At 40.1% G+C, this 20,246-nt stretch overlaps 1 protein-coding gene across 1 annotated transcript in view; it reads left to right on the forward strand.

The window, feature by feature from the left end:
• The window catches only part of TRIM33 (tripartite motif containing 33), a 141,729-nt gene that overhangs the window by 58,637 nt on the left and 62,846 nt on the right, over positions 1-20,246 (forward strand). The window contains exons 2-4 of the mRNA XM_052636645.1: positions 5,809-5,927; positions 6,346-6,490; positions 6,654-6,786. Coding sequence (XP_052492605.1) covers positions 5,809-5,927; positions 6,346-6,490; positions 6,654-6,786 — 397 coding nt within the window. The remainder of the gene's footprint in view (positions 1-5,808; positions 5,928-6,345; positions 6,491-6,653; positions 6,787-20,246) is intronic.

Consider the following 20,246-nt stretch of genomic DNA (forward strand, 5'->3'; position numbering starts at 1 on the left):
TGCTAGAACACTGGCATGTTAAGTCTCAGAATATCTTTCTCCCCACATTATACATTAGGATGAATTCAGGTTGCTCTTAATCAACTCAGAATTTATAAGATGAAGATTGTGTATTTTTATTTCTGCTATAACAGAATTGCCATAAACTTGTGTTTAGAACAACATACATTTTATTCTCTTAACTGTTCTTAAAGGCTAAAGTTTGCAGTCAGTTTTACTGGACCAGAGGCAAAGTGTCGGCATGTCTTGATCCTTCTGGAGGCTCTGAGGAGAGGATCCATTTTCTTTTTTCAGCTTATATTAGCCCCCCTATATTTCTTGGCTTGTGTCTGTATCTCCAAAGCACATTAATCTCTGCTTTTATTATCAGCTGCCTTCTCCTCTTTTTGTAGTCTAATCTTCCCTGCCTGCCTCTTGTTAGACCAGCTGTGATTATAAGACCTTTTAGAACTAACAGCCAAGAAAGATGTCCTTTCCATTATAGAGGACTGGAATGCAAAAGTAGAAAGTCAAGAAACACCTGAAGTACAAATTTGGCCTTGGGGTACAGAATGAAGCAGGGCAAAGGTTAATAGAGTTTTGCCAAGAGAATGCATTGGTCATAGCAAACACCCTCTTCCAACAACACAAGACAAGACTCTACTACACATGGACATCACCAGATGGCCAACACCAAAATCAGATTGATTATATTCTTTACAGCCAAGGATGAAGAAGCTCTATACAGTCAGCAAAAATGAGACCAGGAGCTGACTGTGGCTCAGATCATGAGCTCCTTATTGCCAAATTCAGACTGAAATTGAAGAAAGTAGGGAAAACCACTACACCATTGAGGTATGACCTAAATCAAATCCCTTATGATTATACAGTGGAAGTGACAAATATATTCAAGGGATTAAATTTGATAGCCTGATGAACTGTAGACGGAGGTTCGAAACATTGTACGGGAGATAGGGATCAAGACCATCCCCAAGAAAAAGAAATGCAGAAAAGCAAAATGGCTGTCTGAGGAGTTCTTACAAATAACTGTGAAAAGAAAAAAAGCGAAAAGCAAAGGAGGAAAGGAAAGCTATACCCATCTGAATGCAGAGTTCCCAAGAATAGCAAGGAGAGATAAGAAAGCCTTTTTCAGTGATCAGTGCAAAGAAATAGAGGAAAACAATAGAGTGGAAAAGACTAGAGATCTCTTCAAGAAAATTAGGGACAACAAGGGACCATTTCATGCAAAGATGGGCTCAATAAAGCACAGATACGGTATGGACCTAACAGAAGCAGAAGATATTAAGAAGAGGTGGCAAGAATACACAGAAGAACAGTATAAAAAAGATCTTCATGACCCAGATAATCATGATGGTGTGATCACTCACCTAGAGCCAGACACCCTAGAATGTGAAGTCAAGTGGGCCTTAGGAAGCATCATTACGAACAAAGCTAGTGGTGGTGAAGGAATTCCAGTTGAGCTATCTCAAATCCTAAAAGATACTGTGAAAGTGCTACAGTCCATATGCCAGCAAATTTGGAAAACTCAGCAGTGGCCACAAGACTGGAAAAGATCAGTTTTCATTCCAATCCCAAAGAAAGGCAATGCCAAAGAATGCTCAAACCACCACACAATTGCACTCATCTCAATGCCCACAAAGTATTGCTCAAATTTCTTCAAACAGGCTTCAAAAATACATGAACTCTGAACTTTCAGATGTTCAAGCTGGTTTTAGAAAACACAGAGGAACCAGAGATCAAATTGCCAACATCCACTGTATCATCAAAAAAGGACGAGAGTTCCAGAAAAACATCTATTTCTGCTGTATTGACTATGCCAAAGCCTTTGACTGTGTGGATCACAATAAACTGTAGAAAATTCTGAAAGAGATGGGAATACCAGGCCACCTGACCTGCCTTTTGAGAAATCTGTATGCAGGTCAGGAAGCAACAGTTAGAACTGGACATGAAACAACAGACTGGTTTGAAATAGGAAAAGGAGTATGCCAAGGCTGTATATTGTCACCCTGCTTATTTAAATTATATGCAGAGTACATCATGAGAAACACTGGACTGGAAGAAGCACCAGCTGGAATCAAGATGGCCGGGAGGAATATCAATAACCTCAGATATGCAGATTATACCACCCTTATGGCAGAAAGTGAAGAGGAACTAAAAAGCCCCTTGATGAAAGTGAAAGAGGAGAGTGAAAAAGTTGGCTTAAAGCTAAACATTCAGAAAATGAAGATCATGGCATCCGGTCTCATCACTTCATGGCAGATGGGGAAAGAGTGGAAACAGTGGCTGACTTTATATTTTGGAGCTCTGGAATCACTGGAGATGGTGACTGCAGCCATGAAATTAAAGGACGCTTACTCCTTGGAGGGAAAGTTATGACCAACCTAGATAAGCATATTAAAAAGGACAGACATTACTTTGCCAGCAAAATTCTGTCTAGTCAAGGCTATGGTTTTTCCAGCAGTCCTGTATGGATCTGAGAGTTGGACTATAAAGAAAGCTGATTGTCAAAGAAATGATGCTTTTGAAATGTGGTGTTGGAGAAGACTCTTGAGAGTCTCTTAGACTGCAAGGAGAGCCAAGCAGTCCATCTTGAGTTCAGTTCGGTTCAATCACTCATTCGTGTCCAACTCTTTTCAACCCCATGAATTACAGCACTCCAGGCCTCCCTGTACATGACCAACTCCTGGAGTTCACCTAAACTCATGTCCATCTAGTCGGTGATGCCATCCGGCCATCTCATCCTCTGACATCCCCTTCTTCTGCCCCCAGTCCCTCCCAGCATCAGAGTCTTTTCCAATGAGTCAGCTCTTCGCATGAGGTGGCCAAAGTATTGGAGTATCAGCTTTAGTCCTTCCAGTGAACACCCAGGACTGATCTCCTTTAGGATGGACTGGTTGGATCTCCTTGCAGTCCAAGGGACTCTCAAGAGTCTTCTCCAACACCACAGTTCAAAAGCATCAATTCTTCGGCGCTCAGCCTTCTTCACAGTCCAACTCTCACATCCATACATGGCCACTGGAAAAACCATAGCCTTGACTAGTCGGATCTTTGTTGGCAAAGTAATATCTCTGTTTTTCAATATGCTATCTAGGTTGGTCATAACTTTCCTTCCAAGGAGTAAGAGTCTTTTAATTTCATGGCTGCAGTCACCATCTGCAGTGATTTTGGAGCCCCCCAGAATACAGTCTGACACTGTTATCACTGTTTCCCCATCTAGTTCCCATGAAGTGATGGGACCAGATGCCATGATCTTCATTTTCTGAATGTTGAGCGTTAAGCCAACTTTTTCACTCTCCTCTTTTACTTTCATCAAGAGGCTTTTTAGCTCCTCTTCACTTTCTGCCATAAGGGTGTTGTCATCTGCATATCTGAGGTTATTGATATTTCTCCCAGCAATCTTGATTCCAGCTTGTGCTTCTTCCAGTCCAGCGTTTCTCATGATGTACTCTGCATAGAAGTTATAAGCAGGGTGACAATATATAGCCTTGACATACTCCTTATCCTATTTGGAACCAGTCTGTTGTTCCATGTCCAGTTCTAACTGTTCTTCCTGACCTGCATATAGGTTTCTCAAGAGGCAGGTCAGGTGGTCTGGTATTCCCATGTCTTTCAGAATTTTCTACAGTTTATTGTGATCCACACAGTCAAAGGCTTTGGCATAGTCAATAAAGCAGAAATAGTTGTTTTTCTGGAACCCTCTTCTTTTTTCGATGATCCAGCAGATGTTAGCAATTGATCTCTGGTTCCTGTGGTTTTTCTATAACCAGCTTGAACATCAGTAAGTTCATGGTTCACGTATTGCTGAAGCCTGGTTTGGAGAATTTTGACCATTACTTTACTAGCATGTGAGATGAGTGCAATTGTGTGGTAGTTTGAGCATTCTTTGGCATTGCCTTTCTTTGGCATTGGAATGAAAACTGGCCTTTTCCAGTCCTGTGGCCCCTGCTGAGTTTTCCAAATTTGCTGGCATATTGAGTACAGCACTTTCACAGTGTCATCTTCTTTTCAGATTTGAAACAGCTCAACTGGAATTCCATCACCTCCAGTATGCTTTGTTCATAGTGATACTTTGTAAGGCCCACTTGACTTCTCATTCCAGGATGTATGGCTCCTGGTGAGTGATCACACCATTGTGATTGTCTTGGTCATGAAGGTCTTTTTTGTATAGTTCTTCTGTGTATTTTTGCCACCTCTTAATATCTTCTGCTTCTGTTAGGTCCATATCATTTCTGTTCTTTATTGAGCCCATCTTTGCATGAAATATTCCCTTGTTATCTCCAATTTTCTTGAAGACATCTCTAGTCTTTCCCATTCTGTTCTTTTCCTCTATTTCTTTGCATTGATCGCTGAGGAAGGCTTTCTTACCTCTCCTTGCTAGTCTTTGGAACTCTGCATTCAGATGCTTATATCTTTCCTTTTCTTCTTTGTTTTTCACTTCTTTTCTTTTCACAGCTATTTGTAAGGCCTGCCCAGAGAGCCATCTTGCTTTTTTGCATTTCTTTTACATGGGGATGGTCTTGATCCCTGTCTCCCTGTACAATGTCAGGAACCTCTGTCCATAGTTCATCAGGTACTCTATCTATCAGATCTAGTCCCTTAAATCTATTTCTCACTTCCACTGTATAATCATAAAGGATTTGATTTAGGTCATACCTGAATGGTCTATTGGTTTTCCCTACTTTGTTCAGTTTAAGTCTGAATTTGGCAATATCGAGTTCACGATCTGAGCCACAGTCAGCTCCCCGTCTTGTTTTTGCTGACAGTAGAGCTTCGTCATCTTTGGCTGCAAAGAATATAATCAATCTGATTTCGGTGTTGACCATTTGGTGATGTCCATGTGTAGAGTCTTCTCTTGTGTTGTTCGAAGAGGGTGTTTGCTATGACCAGTGTGTTCTCTTGGCAAAACTCTGTTAGCTTTTGCCCTGCTTCATTCCACATTCCAAGGCCAGATTTGCCTGTTACTTCAAGTGTTTCTTGACTTCCTACTTTTGCATTCCAGTCCGCTATAATGAAAAGGACATCTTTTTTGGGTGTTAGTTCCAAAAGGTCTTGTGGGTCTTCATAGAACCGTTCAACTTCAGCTTCTTCAGCATTACTGTACAGTCCATCTTAAAGGAGATCAATCTTGAATCTTCATTGGAAGGACTGATGTTGAAGCTGAAACTCCAATACTTTGGCCACCTGATGCGAAGAGCTGACTCACTGGAGAAGACCATGATGCTGGGAAAGACTGAAGGCAGGAGGAGAAGGGGCAACGGAGGTTGAGATGGTTGGATGACATCACCGACTCAATGGACGTGAGTTGGGTAAACGCCAGGAGTTGGTGATGGACAGGGAGGCCTGTCCTGCTGTGGTGCAAAGGGTTGCAAAGAGTCAGACATGACTGAATGATTGAACTGAACTGATGACATTTTAGGGCCTATCAGATAATCCAGGACAGTGTTACCATCGCAGGAGCTTTAATTTTATCACACTTGCAAAATCTCCTTTGCCTCATAGAGGTATACAGTTTTCCAATGGTTAGGATCTGGTTATCTTTGGGTGCCATTATTATCAACCACATATTTTAATGAAGAAGCAGCTTTATGTTTTTTTATTTGCATATTAATGCTTATTTTATCTTCCCAAATGGATGTTATTTTCCCCCTATGAAATAACTCAGTGAAATAACATTTTACTCAGCTCTTAACGCTTATTTCTTTCTTCTTATCTGTGACATATGAATGATTCGTTCCCGTATAGGCATCGTGTATAATTTCCTTATTTTTTCCTGAAAATATTTCTTAATGTTATTGTTTTGTGTTGTAGTTGGTGTAATACGGTGCCCAGTATGCCGCCAAGAATGCAGACAGATAGACCTCGTGGATAATTATTTTGTGAAAGATACATCTGAAACTCCTAGCAGTTCTGATGAGAAATCAGAACAGGTATGCTTCTCAATTTTTCTTTATATTACTTTCTTCATATCAGAACGTAAGTTGTAAGAAAACATGCTTAAATTGTTACATAATTTTGGGTAGTTATGCCCTAGTTTCATCTTTCAATTTGAAAGTGAAGAGTATCTTTATTCTACACCCTCAGACCTGGCTAAAAGAGATTAAAAGTTATGACTTAAAAATTCAAAGCTTGTGTCAATTTTGTGTTCTGAGACTTAGATTTTTCCCGCCTGAATGTTTGATCTGGAAGGGAAGGATTTTGTTGATGAGAAATGGATAGCAGGATGATTTTATTCCAGGTACAGTGAATTGGTATATTTGATAGTAAGGTAGAAGGGTTTTACTTGTTTATTTTGTGGATCCATATTTTGTAAATTTAATGTAGGTTAGCATTTCTTTCCTCCTCTAGGTATGTACTAGTTGTGAAGACAATGCAAGTGCAGTTGGCTTTTGTGTTGAGTGTGGAGAATGGCTGTGTAAGACGTGCATTGAAGCACATCAAAGAGTAAAATTCACGAAAGATCACTTGATCAGGAAGAAAGAAGATGTCTCAGGTAAGAGAGAAGCTGTTTTAATGATTACTATTGATCTCTGTCTTTTGCCCCTGTAGCATTTGTACTTAACTTTACAAGCTTTTGATACCAATAACGGTAAGAATTTATAAAGTTAGACGAAGACTTTGTTTAGTTTTACAATATATGTTTTATTTTACTGCAGAGTCTGTTGGAGCATCTGGTCAGCGCCCTGTTTTCTGCCCTGTTCACAAACAAGAACAGTTGAAGCTTTTCTGTGAAACGTGTGATAGACTGACATGTAGAGACTGTCAGCTATTGGAACACAAAGAACATAGGTACAGAAGTCGTTATTGCTTATCAAGAAATATTATTAAAAGTGCTTATGAAATTATTTTTCCTAAAACAGATATTTTTTGTATGTTTTATGTCTTAGAGCAAGATACATTTCTTGGTAAAATATTTAATGGTTTCTATATTCATATCTATAATAACAGCGGTCGCTCAGCGGTTAAAGCGTCTGCCTGCAATGTTGGGAGATCTAATTGTCTTATGGACATTTGTTGAAAATGTATTAATTAGTACATGGATTTGGGTTGCAGTAATAGAGTTATATTATTTCTTTATATACAATCCCTCTGGTTCAACTCACTTTTTTTTCCCCAAGTGTTCTGTGGTATTTATCACAGGGTTATGGGCTTTGGGCTGTCATGTTAAAAGGTAATATTTTCATGCGTATCACTGATAGCCATTTTCGCATCAAAGCATGGAAATATACTGATTTCATGTCAGATTTAGTTTGTAGAAAAACTGGGGATTTATAAACATCTAAGTAGCATAGTTACTAATTCATTAAAATATAGCTTTGTATTTCAACCCTCTTTTACCCTCAGAATGTAATAATGTTCACTTATCACCAGCCTGTCACATCAGAACTGTTCTGGAAAGTACTGAAATTTCTAGTTAGTTGTTAAGTTCAATTAACCACACTTAAATGTTTAACTCTAGGATGTTTTAGAGCTTTTAATTTGTTAGAGCCATTGGAATTTTTAAAGTTCTCTTTAAAGAGAGGCTACATGAATCCTATTCGCTAACAAGTATTGCATCCATAGTTTGTGCTGGGCACGTTTCTGAATGCCACATGTTTGTTTAATTCATACCAACCGCCCATGAAGTGTTGGTACTGATATCTCAGCTGTTTCAAAGTGAGCAAGTCTACTCACAGAAAGCTTTAATAATGTATATAGCATGTCCCCATAAGTGGTAGTGCTAGGACTTGAACATAGTCAGTTCACCTCCAGATCTGTTTCAGCTCATTTGGTCATTTTCTCCCATGTGATATTCAGAACATAAAATACAGTATGTGGAATCTTTCAAACTTGATCTTATAAAGGTAATGTTCTGTTTTCTTTTTCAAGACACCTTTCACTGTTCTACAGCCCATTTGGGTAGAAATACTACTTCAAACTTTGTTACATATCCTTTGTTACAAAATGTTTCATCTTACCTACAAATTGGCTATTGTTTTATTGGAGGTGACTAATTTTGTAGATGCCTTCACTTTGGGTCCAGATCTTATCCTTGCCTTGTAATAAATCTCAGTAAGACATTAAATTACTTTCTCATAGCTGCTTTCAGGTTTTTGAGCTTTTAGACTTCCTGTGGCTTTTTAAATTGATGGTGTAAAGCAAAAATAATAGGAACACAGCATTGTTTTTCCTGTGAAAGAATAGCTTCATCCACACCTCAAAGTTTAACCATAATTCATCCTTCCTTTTCCGTCACCACTTTCCTTTACTACTTGTATCCAAGTCCTACTTACCTCTTGAATGTTCCTACCTTCTCTTTAGTTCTTTCACACTTCACATTTCCTGGGTAAACTGTGGCAGGACCAGTGGCATTGGACTTGAAAGCCTCGGCTCCTGTCGCAGCACATTTTCAGCCAGTGTCCTTGCTTTGAGGCTTACCTCGTCAAATTTGCTCTGTCTGCACTGCTGCCAGTACCGTTTGGCTGACATGTTGTGCCTCACTTAAAAACATCCTTCCGTGATACCACACAGAAGTGTTCAGGATATAGCATTCATTAGCGAGTCTTACCAGACTGTTTCCTTATCATCTGCATGAAGTTAGGAAACAGTCCTCAAGACTACCTCTCTTGTCATACCAACTTCAGGATTCAGTAAAAAACCATATATAGGGGATAACAGCATGCAGGCCAGCTCATTGATATGATTCATTATTACATTCTTCAGTTAAAGTGATACCCTTCTAAACAGATTGCTTTCCGTACACTTTGGAACCACCATCCATAAACCACGCAGCTCTTTGTTAGCTAATAGCTGCTTTTAGAGTACCACCTATGTGATCATAGCATTCAGCAGTTCCTTTGGTAGTTCCAAAGTCATGTTAAGCGGGATAGAGAGTATAGTGACTCAGACAATAAATAATCTGCCTACAATGCAGGAGACCCTGGTGCGATCCCTGGGTCAGGAAGCTCCCCTGGAGAAAGAAATGGCAATCCACTCCAATATTACTGCCTGGAGAATCCCATGGACAGAGGAGCCTGGCAGGCGACAGTTCCATGGGGTCTCAAAAGAGCTGGACACAACTGAGTGACTGACACTTTCACTTTCACCTGCTCATAAATACGATAAATATTTCTTTGCATCCTCTTGGTTGCATGTTCCTGCACAAACCATCTCTGTTTTTGTGGAACATTTCTGGACTCTGCCTTCCTTATTTGTTTTCTCCTGTCACCCAAGACATAAGGGGTATTTCAGGTTTCATGGTTATGTTGTGCCCTTCAGTCACGGTGTCAACCTCAGTGCTCAGTGGCAAACTGGCAATTCTCTCTTAAGCATATGTTTTACCATGGCATCCAGAAACTTTCTGGTCCAAAATCCTGGATCTCTGCTGAGTGGCCCTCAGAGGTCTTTACCGTAAGTTTAAATCTGTGTATATGTTGCTAACACTTCCAAAATCATGTCTAGTTGTGGATCACAGGGTCCATAAGCATCAAGAGAAAGACTGCTTTTTGCTGTTCAGACATAGTTCAGGCCCTCATTCAAATATGATTTTCTTTTGGGTGGTTGTGTTGGTAAGATTCCCAGATGAGGAGTATATGTTCTTTAGAAATCAAGTACACCAACCAAATATTGGCGCTGCTTGTTTAGTTCTAGGGATGTAGGTGGCAGAAGCTGTTTGTTTATTTTCTCACCTGTGGAGTGATAAAGCTGGCTTCTGCCTAGGTTATTCCTAAGAACTTTCCCAGTTAGGGCAGGTCCCTGGAGCTTTGCTGTGCTTGGTAACAGTCTCTTTTGTTCATGTGTGTCCCTGTTGCATTTAAGTCAGTCTTACCTTTATCTTTAGTTTCTGATAGTACCATGAGATCAACATAATATTATACTCAGGACCTGCATTATATCTAAATCTCTTCTAAACAAATTATACCAGTAAGCTGGTGAACTGAAATAACCCTGTGGTTAGCATAGTAAACATAAATTAGGGTCTTTCCACATGAAAAGCTGCATTTGGCTTTTCTTCAGAGTTAGAGGGAAAATTTTTTTTTCATGTTCAGTCCCTGAATGCCATTTATTAAGTCTGCTGTATATATATTTTTTATTGTTCAAACCATATCAAGGACTGCTGATGCTGTGGTGGCATTATTGAGTTCAAGCTTTGAATAGTCTACTGTTAACTGGATGAACCATTTACTTTTTTCACAGGGTACACATGGTTATTGTATAAAGAGTTCATTGGTACAAATGAGAGCATAGCAGCTTCTCACTTGTCATTAAAGTCATAAATTCTTTTTATTCATTAGGTATCCTGTACTGTCTCAAGTCGACAACTTCTGTGGACTTAAGACAGTTTTGTTCCCATTTAGCATGTCTAATCAAGACTTGCCTTAAGGTGAACATGTATGTCTTGTGTTTTACAATATTAGACAATATCAGTTATACCCATTCTAGTAATCATATAAAGGAGAGATAAAACTATTTCACATAGTTTGTTCATATCCCTATGTTCCGGCTTTTACCCAGATTTTGACTTTAATGCTGTCAACCATCCCTCTCTTCCCAATCTAACCTTAATCCCCATTATGACTTCAGCAGGTTTTAGAATCATAGCACATTAGGCTCCCATGTCAGGGAGTCCCAGAAATGTCTTTTATCCAACCCCAGGCTATTTTACCCACACAAATGCATATTACCTTGTGTTTTCCAGCTGGACTTTGAGCCAGAAGACCCTGGCCTCTCCTTCAGTTCTCAGTTTGATTAATCCATGGAATAGTTGCTCCAGGGAGTACAAGGTCAGGTTCTCATTGTCATCTTTACCCTCCAGCTTTTACCATTTCTTCATACTAGGGTAAATATAACAGAGTTGTTTAATGCCTTTTACCATTGAGGACCTGCAGTAGCTCCCATTGGTCCTCCCAACCCCCTAGAGTGCTGCATTAAGACCTTTGTTTCAACCCCATCATTGTTTGCTTTATTCATATCTTCCCCTCTCCCCATTTTCAAACAGCCATCTAAAATTTTTCATCCTTTTGGGATAAATCCCTTGACTCTCTTGTTTGTCTTTTTCTATGTTCTTGTGAATCACCCCAGTTTTCTCAGCATCTGTAAGGCCCATAAAGCTGAGACAATAAATCTGATAAGGCATCTCAGATTATTGCTAGGCTTTGCAGCAGAAAAATTACATGGGGGTACCCATGTATAAGGGTCCCTCTTAACTGTATTATTTCGGAGAAGGCAATGGCACCCCACTCCAGTACTCTTGCCTGGAAAATCCCACGGGCGGAGGAGCCTGGTAGGCTGCAGATGGGGTCGCTAAGAGTCAGACACGACTGAGCGACTTCACTTTCACTTTTCACTTTCATGCACTGGAGAAGGAAATGGCAACCCACTCCAGTGTTCTTGCCTTGAGAATCCCAGGGACGGGGGAGCCCGATGGGCTGCTCTCTGTGGGGTCGCACAGAGTCGGATACGACTGAAGCAGCTTAGCAGCAGTAGCAGCAGTGCTTGTGTGGGCGGAGAAGGCAATGGCACCCCACCTCAGTACTCTTGCCTGGAAAATCCCATGGATGGAGGAGCCTAGTGGGCTACAGTCCTTGGGCTCGCTAAGAGTTGGACACGACTGAGCGACTTCACTTCACTTTCACTAATTTGTATTTATTTACCTTGACCTTAGTAAGAGGCGTACTCAGTAGACGAATATCCTGATTTCATAATGCTAATTTCTCAGGGCTTGAATAAGAAGCATGTCAGTCAGTTCTTCTGAGAAGTTCTAGTTGGTATTTATAGGAGAAGGACAATCACCTGTCTGAGGGTATAAAAAAGCCCCTTTACTGGGGCTTTTATCCAGTCCACTCAGCTAGCTGTCCGCTCAGGAATGACCTGCTGTGTATTGAGATTTTGGATAACCATCTGTGGTTGTTCAGCAGTGAGTGGTGGGTCCCACGTCAGCTCAAACATTGCTCTTCTATTCTGCAGCATTTAAAATCAACAATATTGCCTCTAAGCATTGTCACTCTCACAGTGTTTTCATAAAGGTATTTTCAGGAAGCATACAATGTCAATCCACAAAATGAAATAATTCCTTAGCATTGTACAATCTGGTTTCATTAGTTTCTTGATTTTGTCTTTCCTCAACCTGGACTACATTGTTATTGGAAGTTGTAGAGGTGCTGCTTGTTTTCCCAGTGTAATTTTTCCATTTGGAATGGCCCTTAGGCTAGTGGCTGTAGCTCAGCCTGGCTGAAATCTAAGCTTTGCCCAGTGTCAGGATCTGTCCCAACACACTCTTCATTTTAGCTAGTACAGATGACAATATCCAAGAAATTGTTTAATTACCTTGTTTCTTATTAGTTTGCATTTCCTTGTTTATCCAGTGAGTCAACTCCTAGGGAGTTGGATCTAGTTTCTAAGTTCTTTTGGTAACTTTTACCTCTAATAACCACAGCTGCAGTTCCATACTATCATTGAGTAGATAGTCATCCAAGAATCAAAGGTTCATAACCCTTGTCATCTTTTCCTGCTCCTTCCCTACCACAAGTTTCAGTGAGTCAGTGTCATTCTAGTGAATCCCACTTTTGATGTAAACTATGAAGTTAGAGGACAATTCACAGATCCTCTCTTACTTCTGATACCAACTGTAGAATTTGGGGTGATATCCCCCAAACCATTCACACTTTTAAATAAAATTTATCTTATTCATACTCACTCTGGCACCAGTTCTAAGTTCAGAATTTCCCAAGACTACCCTCAGATGTAATAATTTGTTACAACTCACTGAAAGCTGTATATTTACAGCTAACATTTATTACAGTGAAAAGGATATAGATTAAAATCATCCAAGGAAAAGGCATGGGGCAGAGTCTAGGAGAGTTCTAAATGTGGGATTTCCAGTTGTCTTTTCTCAGTGAAATTCTTAATGTAATTAACTCCTAGCAATGATGTGTGACAGCATGAAGGGAATATTGCCAACCGAGGAGGCTTGCATGAGCCTTGGCGTCCAGGATTTTTACTGGTATTCCGTCATGTGGATACAGATGGAGTTTACTGTCCATGTAATTGACCTGTCTCCAGCCCTTCCTGAGATTGAGCTGAAGACCCTACAATAAATCATATCATTAGCATGTGGCCTTAAGGCCCCAAGTTGAAACAAAGGTACTTTTGTCAGGCAGTACATTTCAAGGGCTTAGAGATGCCCTTCCAGCTGCTGAGGGCAAAGGCCAGACGTCTCTTTGGGCAAAGTTCAATTCTTACAATCTGTTATCTCCTATTTATACTCTTAACGGTTTGCTTTTCTTAACGTACAGAACACTGTCAATAGAACTGTTTCTTTTATTGTTGTTTCTTTTTATTTTTTAAAATTATGACAGTGTATGATAACACATTTGCAAAAGACTTGGAAAATACAGAACAAAGTTACATGTGAAAGTGAAGTCGTTCAGTCGTGTCCGACTCTTTGAGACCCTATGGACTGTAGCCTGCCAGTCTCCTCCGTCCATGGGATTTTCCAGGCAGGAATACTGGAGTGGATTGCCATTTCCTCTTCCAGGGGATCATCCTGACCCAGGGATCTACCATGGGTCTCCCACATTGCAGACAGGCTCTTTACCATCTGAGCCACAAGGGAGAAACTATATGTAAAAAGTTACATATAGTTCCACTATATATAGTTATTTTTTCAAGTAGATAAATTAAGATTTTTAGTTGGAGTTTTAATATCAAACTCTCAAAAATTAGAATAGCCAGGAAAGTAGAAGACCTGAAAAGCACCATGAACCAATTCAACATAATTACAAATTATACAATTTTCACACAACAGCAGGATACAAATTCTATTCAAGTTCCCATAGACTATAAACCAGGAGACACTGAAACATATCCAGGGATGTAAAGCATGGTGCAGAAATTCCATGGTCTGAAGGTATTGAAATCATACAGAGTCTGTTTCAGGAACTGTTTCTTAAAGCCAGTTCACTTTGGTATCTTGACTTCCTGTCGTTCCAAGTTATCTACTCTGTTTCCATGTATGGACTTAAGGCCTTTTAGGGCTAGTTCAAGGGGCTCAGTTTCTCACATGCTTATTAATCAAATTGGGTTTCCCATCTCTTCTTGATTCATTGATGTAATTGTGATGGTACATATTTTCTTAGAAAATCCCACCATCTAGTAGAGATTTAAAAAATGTATTTCCTTAGAAATAGACCATAAAAGATTTTACGGAAATCTGTGTTTCTATCTCTTTCTTATTTATAATGTTGAACAGCTAAGTTTATTTCCTTATTGTTTATTAGCATAGCCTTAGATTTGAGTCATTGGTCATTTTAGCAATCTAATTTTTTAAATAGTTTATTATATTTTTAAAGAAATATTCTAATTCTTATAGTTCTATTTTGTTTTTATTCTTTCCTTAGCTTGATTTTGTTATACTTTTTGTAGGCTCTTATGATGAATCTTGATTTTATAAGAAAGATGTGAGTTTTTTCTTGATCAAACTTTAGCCTCATTCCAGAAGCATTACCAACTTTATATGTGTACTCAGTCATGTCCGATTGTTTCTGGCCTTATGGGCTGTAGCCTACTAGGCGCCTCTGTCCATGGGATTCTCCAAGCAAGAACACTGGAGTGGGTTGCCATTTTCTCTTCCACAGAACCTTCCCGACTCAGGGATTGAACCCATGTCGCTTACATCTCCTGCATTGACAGGAGGGTGCTTTACCACACTGACTTACATATTCTATATTTATATTTTTTAGTCCCCTCTCACCCGCCCATTCTTTTAAAGGTGATTGCTACATAGTATAGTGATACAGATGGTGAACTCTGGTATGTATGTGCACGAGTGTGTATCTTTCAAATTGAGAAAATTTAGTAGTACCACCCTAAAGTGGGTGTGAGGTTTGAATTGAGAATTGTACCCATGAAGTGCTTAACACAGTAAGGGCTCAGTAGCAGTCTGACCGTTGTTATATTTTGTTTATGGTCATGCTGCCAGGCTTTTCAGAGTTCCCTAACCAGATACTGAACCTGGGCCCTCGGCAGTGAAAGCACCAAGTTCTAACCACCAGACCAGCATGGAATTCCTTATTTTTCCTAAAAACACTTTATTGAGATTTTTGGTTTTCTTAACAGTCTCATTGTTTTCAGAAAAGGAAAGCATCTATAGAATTTTTAAAAATTACTATTTATATGTATTTGTTTTTGACTGTGCTGGGTCTTTGTGGCTGCAGTGGCTTTTCTCTAGCTGTGGCAAATGGAGACTGCTCTGTAGGTACAGGGCTCAGGTTTCTCACTGTGGTGGCTCCTCGTTTCAGAGCAAGATGCGAAGGTGTCAGTAGTTACGATTCCCAGACAGCACAGGCTCAATAGCTGTGGCTCATGGGCTTAGCTGTTCTGTGGCATGTAGGATCTTCCTGGATAAGGGATTGAACCCATGTCTCCTGCATTGGCAGGTGGATTTTTTTTTTTTAATCACTGAGCCACCAGGGAAACCCTGCATCTATAGAATTTTATGACATTTTTTTTATCTCAAAGTACTGCCTAGTTTCTAGCTAAACCATGGGGTTATTTCTCCTCTCTCTAGTAATTCTGTTCACAGTAAATAAGTATGAAAAATGTCTAGGGTTTCCCTGGTGGTTCACTGTTTAAGAATTCACCTTGCAATGCAGGAAACACTGGTTTGATCCCTGATCTGGGAAGATTCCACATGCTAGAGCAACTGGGCCCATGTGCCATAAATACGGAGCCATTGCACTCTACATCCTGTGGTCTGCAACAAGAGAAGCCTGAGCATTGCAACCAGAGAAAACCCAAGTGCAACCACAAAGATTCTGGACGGCCAAAAGTTTAAAACAAGAAAAAAAGATTCTAATTCATTAAAAAAAAAGTATAGACCTGTATAAAGGACAAGAATGAAATGAGACACCATTGAACATTTCAGTTAGTTTTTCAAAACAAGGGAAATGGATTGAATATTTTTGGATCTGATCATTGACCTAGTAGAGTTGAGTGAACTACAATCCAGGATCATGCAAATGAGGTATAAAGGAAGCCACTTGATCTATTTCCCAGAAGTCTATGGTGGCTCAGGATCTGGAGGCGATAGGTATCATAAAAGTTAGGCTATTCTCTGGATAAGTAAAATCAGAGGCTCTTGACTTGGGGGATAATAGGTGTAGATGGAGGGTCTGGATGAGGTACTTGGCTATAATTGAGGAAATTAAAGTGTAAATCTGCATATTAAACAGTGGGACATTCATGTACCCAACTTGCTTCCAGATTGCTAGTAGTGAACTTTTACATTTCACTATTCTTCACTGTGCTTCCCAGGTGGCTCAATGGTAAAGAATTTGCCTGCGAAGCAGGAGACCACGGGTTCAATCCCTGGGTTGGGAAAATTCCCTGGAGAAAGAAATGGCAACCCCCTCCAGTATTCTTGCCTGGGAAATCTCATGGACAGAGGAGCCTGACAGGCTGTAGTCCATGGGATCACAAAAGAGTCAGATGCAACTTAGCAATTGAACAACAACAGTAGACTAATAAGAAAGTGAACATGGAACAGCAACAGGTTCAAAATTGGGAAAGGAGTACAACAAGGCTATACGTTGTTACCTTGCTTGTTTAACTTACATGCAGAGTACATCATTTCAAATGCTTGACCGTATCACAAGCTGGAATCAAGATTGATGGGAGAAATATCAACAATCTCAGATATGCAGATGATACCACTCTAAATGGCAGAAAGTGAAGAGGAACTATTGAGCCTCTTGATGAGGGTGAAAGAGGAGAGTGAAAAAGCTGGCTTAAACCTCAACATTCAAAAAAAACTAAGATCATAGCATCCAGTTCCATTACTTCATGGCAAATAGAAGGGGAAAAAGTGAAGCAGTGACAAATTTTATTTTCTTGGGCTCCAAAATCACTGTGGACAGTGACTCCAGCCATGAAATTCAAAGACACTTGCTCCTTGGAAGAAAAGCGGTGACAAACCTAGATAGCATATTAAAAAGCAGAGACATCACTTTGCTGACAAAGGTCCATATAGTCAAAGCTTTGGTTTTTCCCGTAGTCATGTATGGATGTAAGAGTTGGACCATAAGGAAGGCTGAGTGCCGAAGAGTTAATGCTTTTGAACTGTGGTGCTAGAGAAGACTCTTGAGAGTCCTTGGACTACAAGGAGGTCAAACCAGTCAATCCTAAATGAATTCAACGATGAATATTCACTGGAAGGACTGTTGCTGAAGCGCCAGTTCTTTGGCCACCTGTTGCAAAGAGCTGACTCATTGGAAAAGACCCTGATGCTGGGAAAGATTGAAGGCAGGAGGAGAAGAGGACAACAGAGGATGAGATGGTTAAATAGCATCACCAACTCAGTGACATGAATTTGAGCAAACTCCAAGAGATAGTGGAGGACAGAGGAGCCTGATGTACTATGTATGGTTTATGGGGTGGCAAAGAGTAGGACTCGATTCAGCTCAGCCTCTGAACAACAATAAAAGCAACAAAAAACGTCTTTCTCACTTTGCTTGCTGTAATTAGAGGTTTTTTCACTCTCTGGAGGAAGTAGATATTTAGAAGAGGCCTTCTAATGTTGCTATTTGGTATTCTTTTCTGATTAAAAAGATTGCCTTATAGTGAAGCCCATCAGTTCATAGATTCTACTGTCTCTCACAGATGATTATAAGCAGTTTTAAAGTATAATTAAATATAAATGGATGTGAATCAGTGGAAGGGTCATCTGACTTCTGATGAGAGCCAGTGTCATAAGCCATGCATTTCGAGATAGTTAAGAATTCTCAACTTTTATCTCTCATCTGGCTTCAAATATAGGGACTAGAAAAGCTAAGTATTCCTTTTCTCAACATTTCTGGCATTAAGATAGTTCTCATCTACAGTTTATGCCCCTAAAATACAAGCAGAAGTCTGTTGAGAGCATGATTTTCAGAAAGTATTTACCTTCTTGATAAAAGGGACAGAAGTTGCTGGTGTCACCCATCTTCCTCCTTTTCCCTTCCTTGAATTTGGATAATTCTTGGAACTCTGACATTATTATATGTTCATGAGGGTAAAGGCAAGAGCATCTCAGAGGTTCTAGCTTTGATGTTGTTAACAGCATCAGCTGCCTGCGTTTGTTCTTGTCTTATGAGCCACTGTTAGTCACGACAGCTGCACATGTCTCTGATTGATGCAGCCATCCACATGAAAGAGCATGAAAGGATGTAACATAGGAACCAAAGGAGAAGTAAAATAAAAACTATGGCATTCTGAGTTAGTGACAAGCTGTTGGTTACAGATTAATGACAGAGCCTCTACAAAAGAAGTAGTTGAAAGGCCTTTACTGGCAGTCTGGGAGTTAAGACTCTGCACTTTGATTTCTACTACTTTCTACTGTAGGGGGTACAAGTTCCATCCCTGGTGGAGGAACTGAGATCTTACAACATGCTAGTGACACAGGCCCCCCCCCCCCCAACAAGTGATTAAAATACAAAAGAACTCTTGGAAGTATGATAGGTAAAAAAACTCAGTTGGTCTTTTCTTTTTTAAAAATCATTTATTTATTTATGGCTGCGCTGAGTCTTCATTGCTGCATCTGGGCTTTCTCTAGTTGTGGTGAGTGGAGGGTACTTTCCTTGTGGTGCACAAACTTCTTGTTGCCGTGGCTGGCCTTGTGGAGTGTGGGCTGTAGGCATGTTCCCTTCAGCAGTTGAGGCAGTGGGCTCAGTAGTCGCGACGCACTGGCTTAGTTGCTCCATGGCATGTGGCATCTTCCCACACAGGATCTGACCTGGGTCTCCTGCAGTGGCAGATGGATTCTTAACCACTGGATCACCAGGGAAATCCAGTCGATAGGTTCAATAAATTCTATTTAGCCTCCTAGAAAACAAAACAGATTTTTAAAAGATCTAAAAAGTATAAGAAGTCTTTTGCTTACCAGTATGAATTATAGAAAAAGAAATGAAATTATCAAGTAAAATAAGAAATTCTCCTATAAACCTAGAATTGCCAGTCTGAAATGACCCATTTAATGCCCATTGCACTAACAGTAAAGGATTTCTATCAGTTATATATCATCATAAAGGGATGATACTTGATGGGTTAGAATGGAGATAAGCAGAGTTGCCGAAGAATCGAGTAGGTAACCTACAGAGAAATGGGAATCTAAATATGATCTTTAAAAGTAGCAATACTAGGAGGTAGAAGATGCTGAAACTAACTGCAACAGTTGGGAGATTGACAGGGAAAGATTTTCAACCTAGAATTCTATATCCAAACTGTTAATGGATGTGAGAGTAAGATGTAGACATTTTGCAGCATGCAGGGATTCAGAAACTGCCTCCCATACACCACTTTCTAGAGCTGTTAGAGAATATGATCCATAGAAATGTTAGTAAACCAAGAAAGTGAATGGTAATGCCTAGAATGACAGGTGTATACTAGCTAGTTTATACTGAAGCGTGAGGGCTAAGGAGCCCATGAAGGATGCCTCAAGAAAAAAAATTGAACTACTTCTATTGAATTTGTTGTCTTGGTCTTTTCAGTTCAGTTCAGTCGCTCAGTCGTCTCCAACTCTTTGCAACCCCATGAATTGCAGCACGCTAAGCCTCCCTGTACATCACTAACTCCTGGAGTTCACCTAAACTCATGTCCATCGAGTCAGCGATGCCATCCAGCCATCTCATCCTCTGTCGTCCCCTTCTCCTCCTGCCCCTAATCCGTCAACGGCATCAGAGTCTTTTCCATTGAGTCAACTCTTCTCATGAGGTGGCCAAAGTATTGGAGTTTCAGCTTCAGCACCAGTCCTTCCAAAGAATACCCAGGACTGATCTCCTTTAGAACGGACTGGTTGGATCTCCTTGCAGTCCAAGGGACTCTCGAGTCTTCTCCACCACCACAGTTCAAAAGCATCAATTCTTTGGCACTCAGCTTTCTTTACAGTCCAACTCTCACATCCACACATGACCACTGGAAAAACCATAGCTTTGACTAGACGGACCTTTGTTGGCAAAGTAATGTCTCTGCTTTTGAATATGCTATCTAGGTTGGTCATAACTTTCCTTCCAAGGAGTAAGCGTCTTTTAATTTCATGGCTGCAATCACCATCTGCAGTGATTTTGGAGCCCCCAAAAATAAAGTCTGACACTGTTTCCACTGTTTCCCCATCTATTTCCCACGAAGTGATGGGACCAGGTGCCATGATCTTAAAAAATGTTATTGACAAGTGTTTGACATATCTGATGGAACATTGGAAATGTTTGGGATCAGTGCATTGAGAGTTAAGCAAATGA

Source organism: Budorcas taxicolor, chromosome 3 (assembly GCF_023091745.1).
Source record: "Budorcas taxicolor isolate Tak-1 chromosome 3, Takin1.1, whole genome shotgun sequence".
Taxonomy (NCBI): Eukaryota; Metazoa; Chordata; class Mammalia; order Artiodactyla; family Bovidae; genus Budorcas; species Budorcas taxicolor.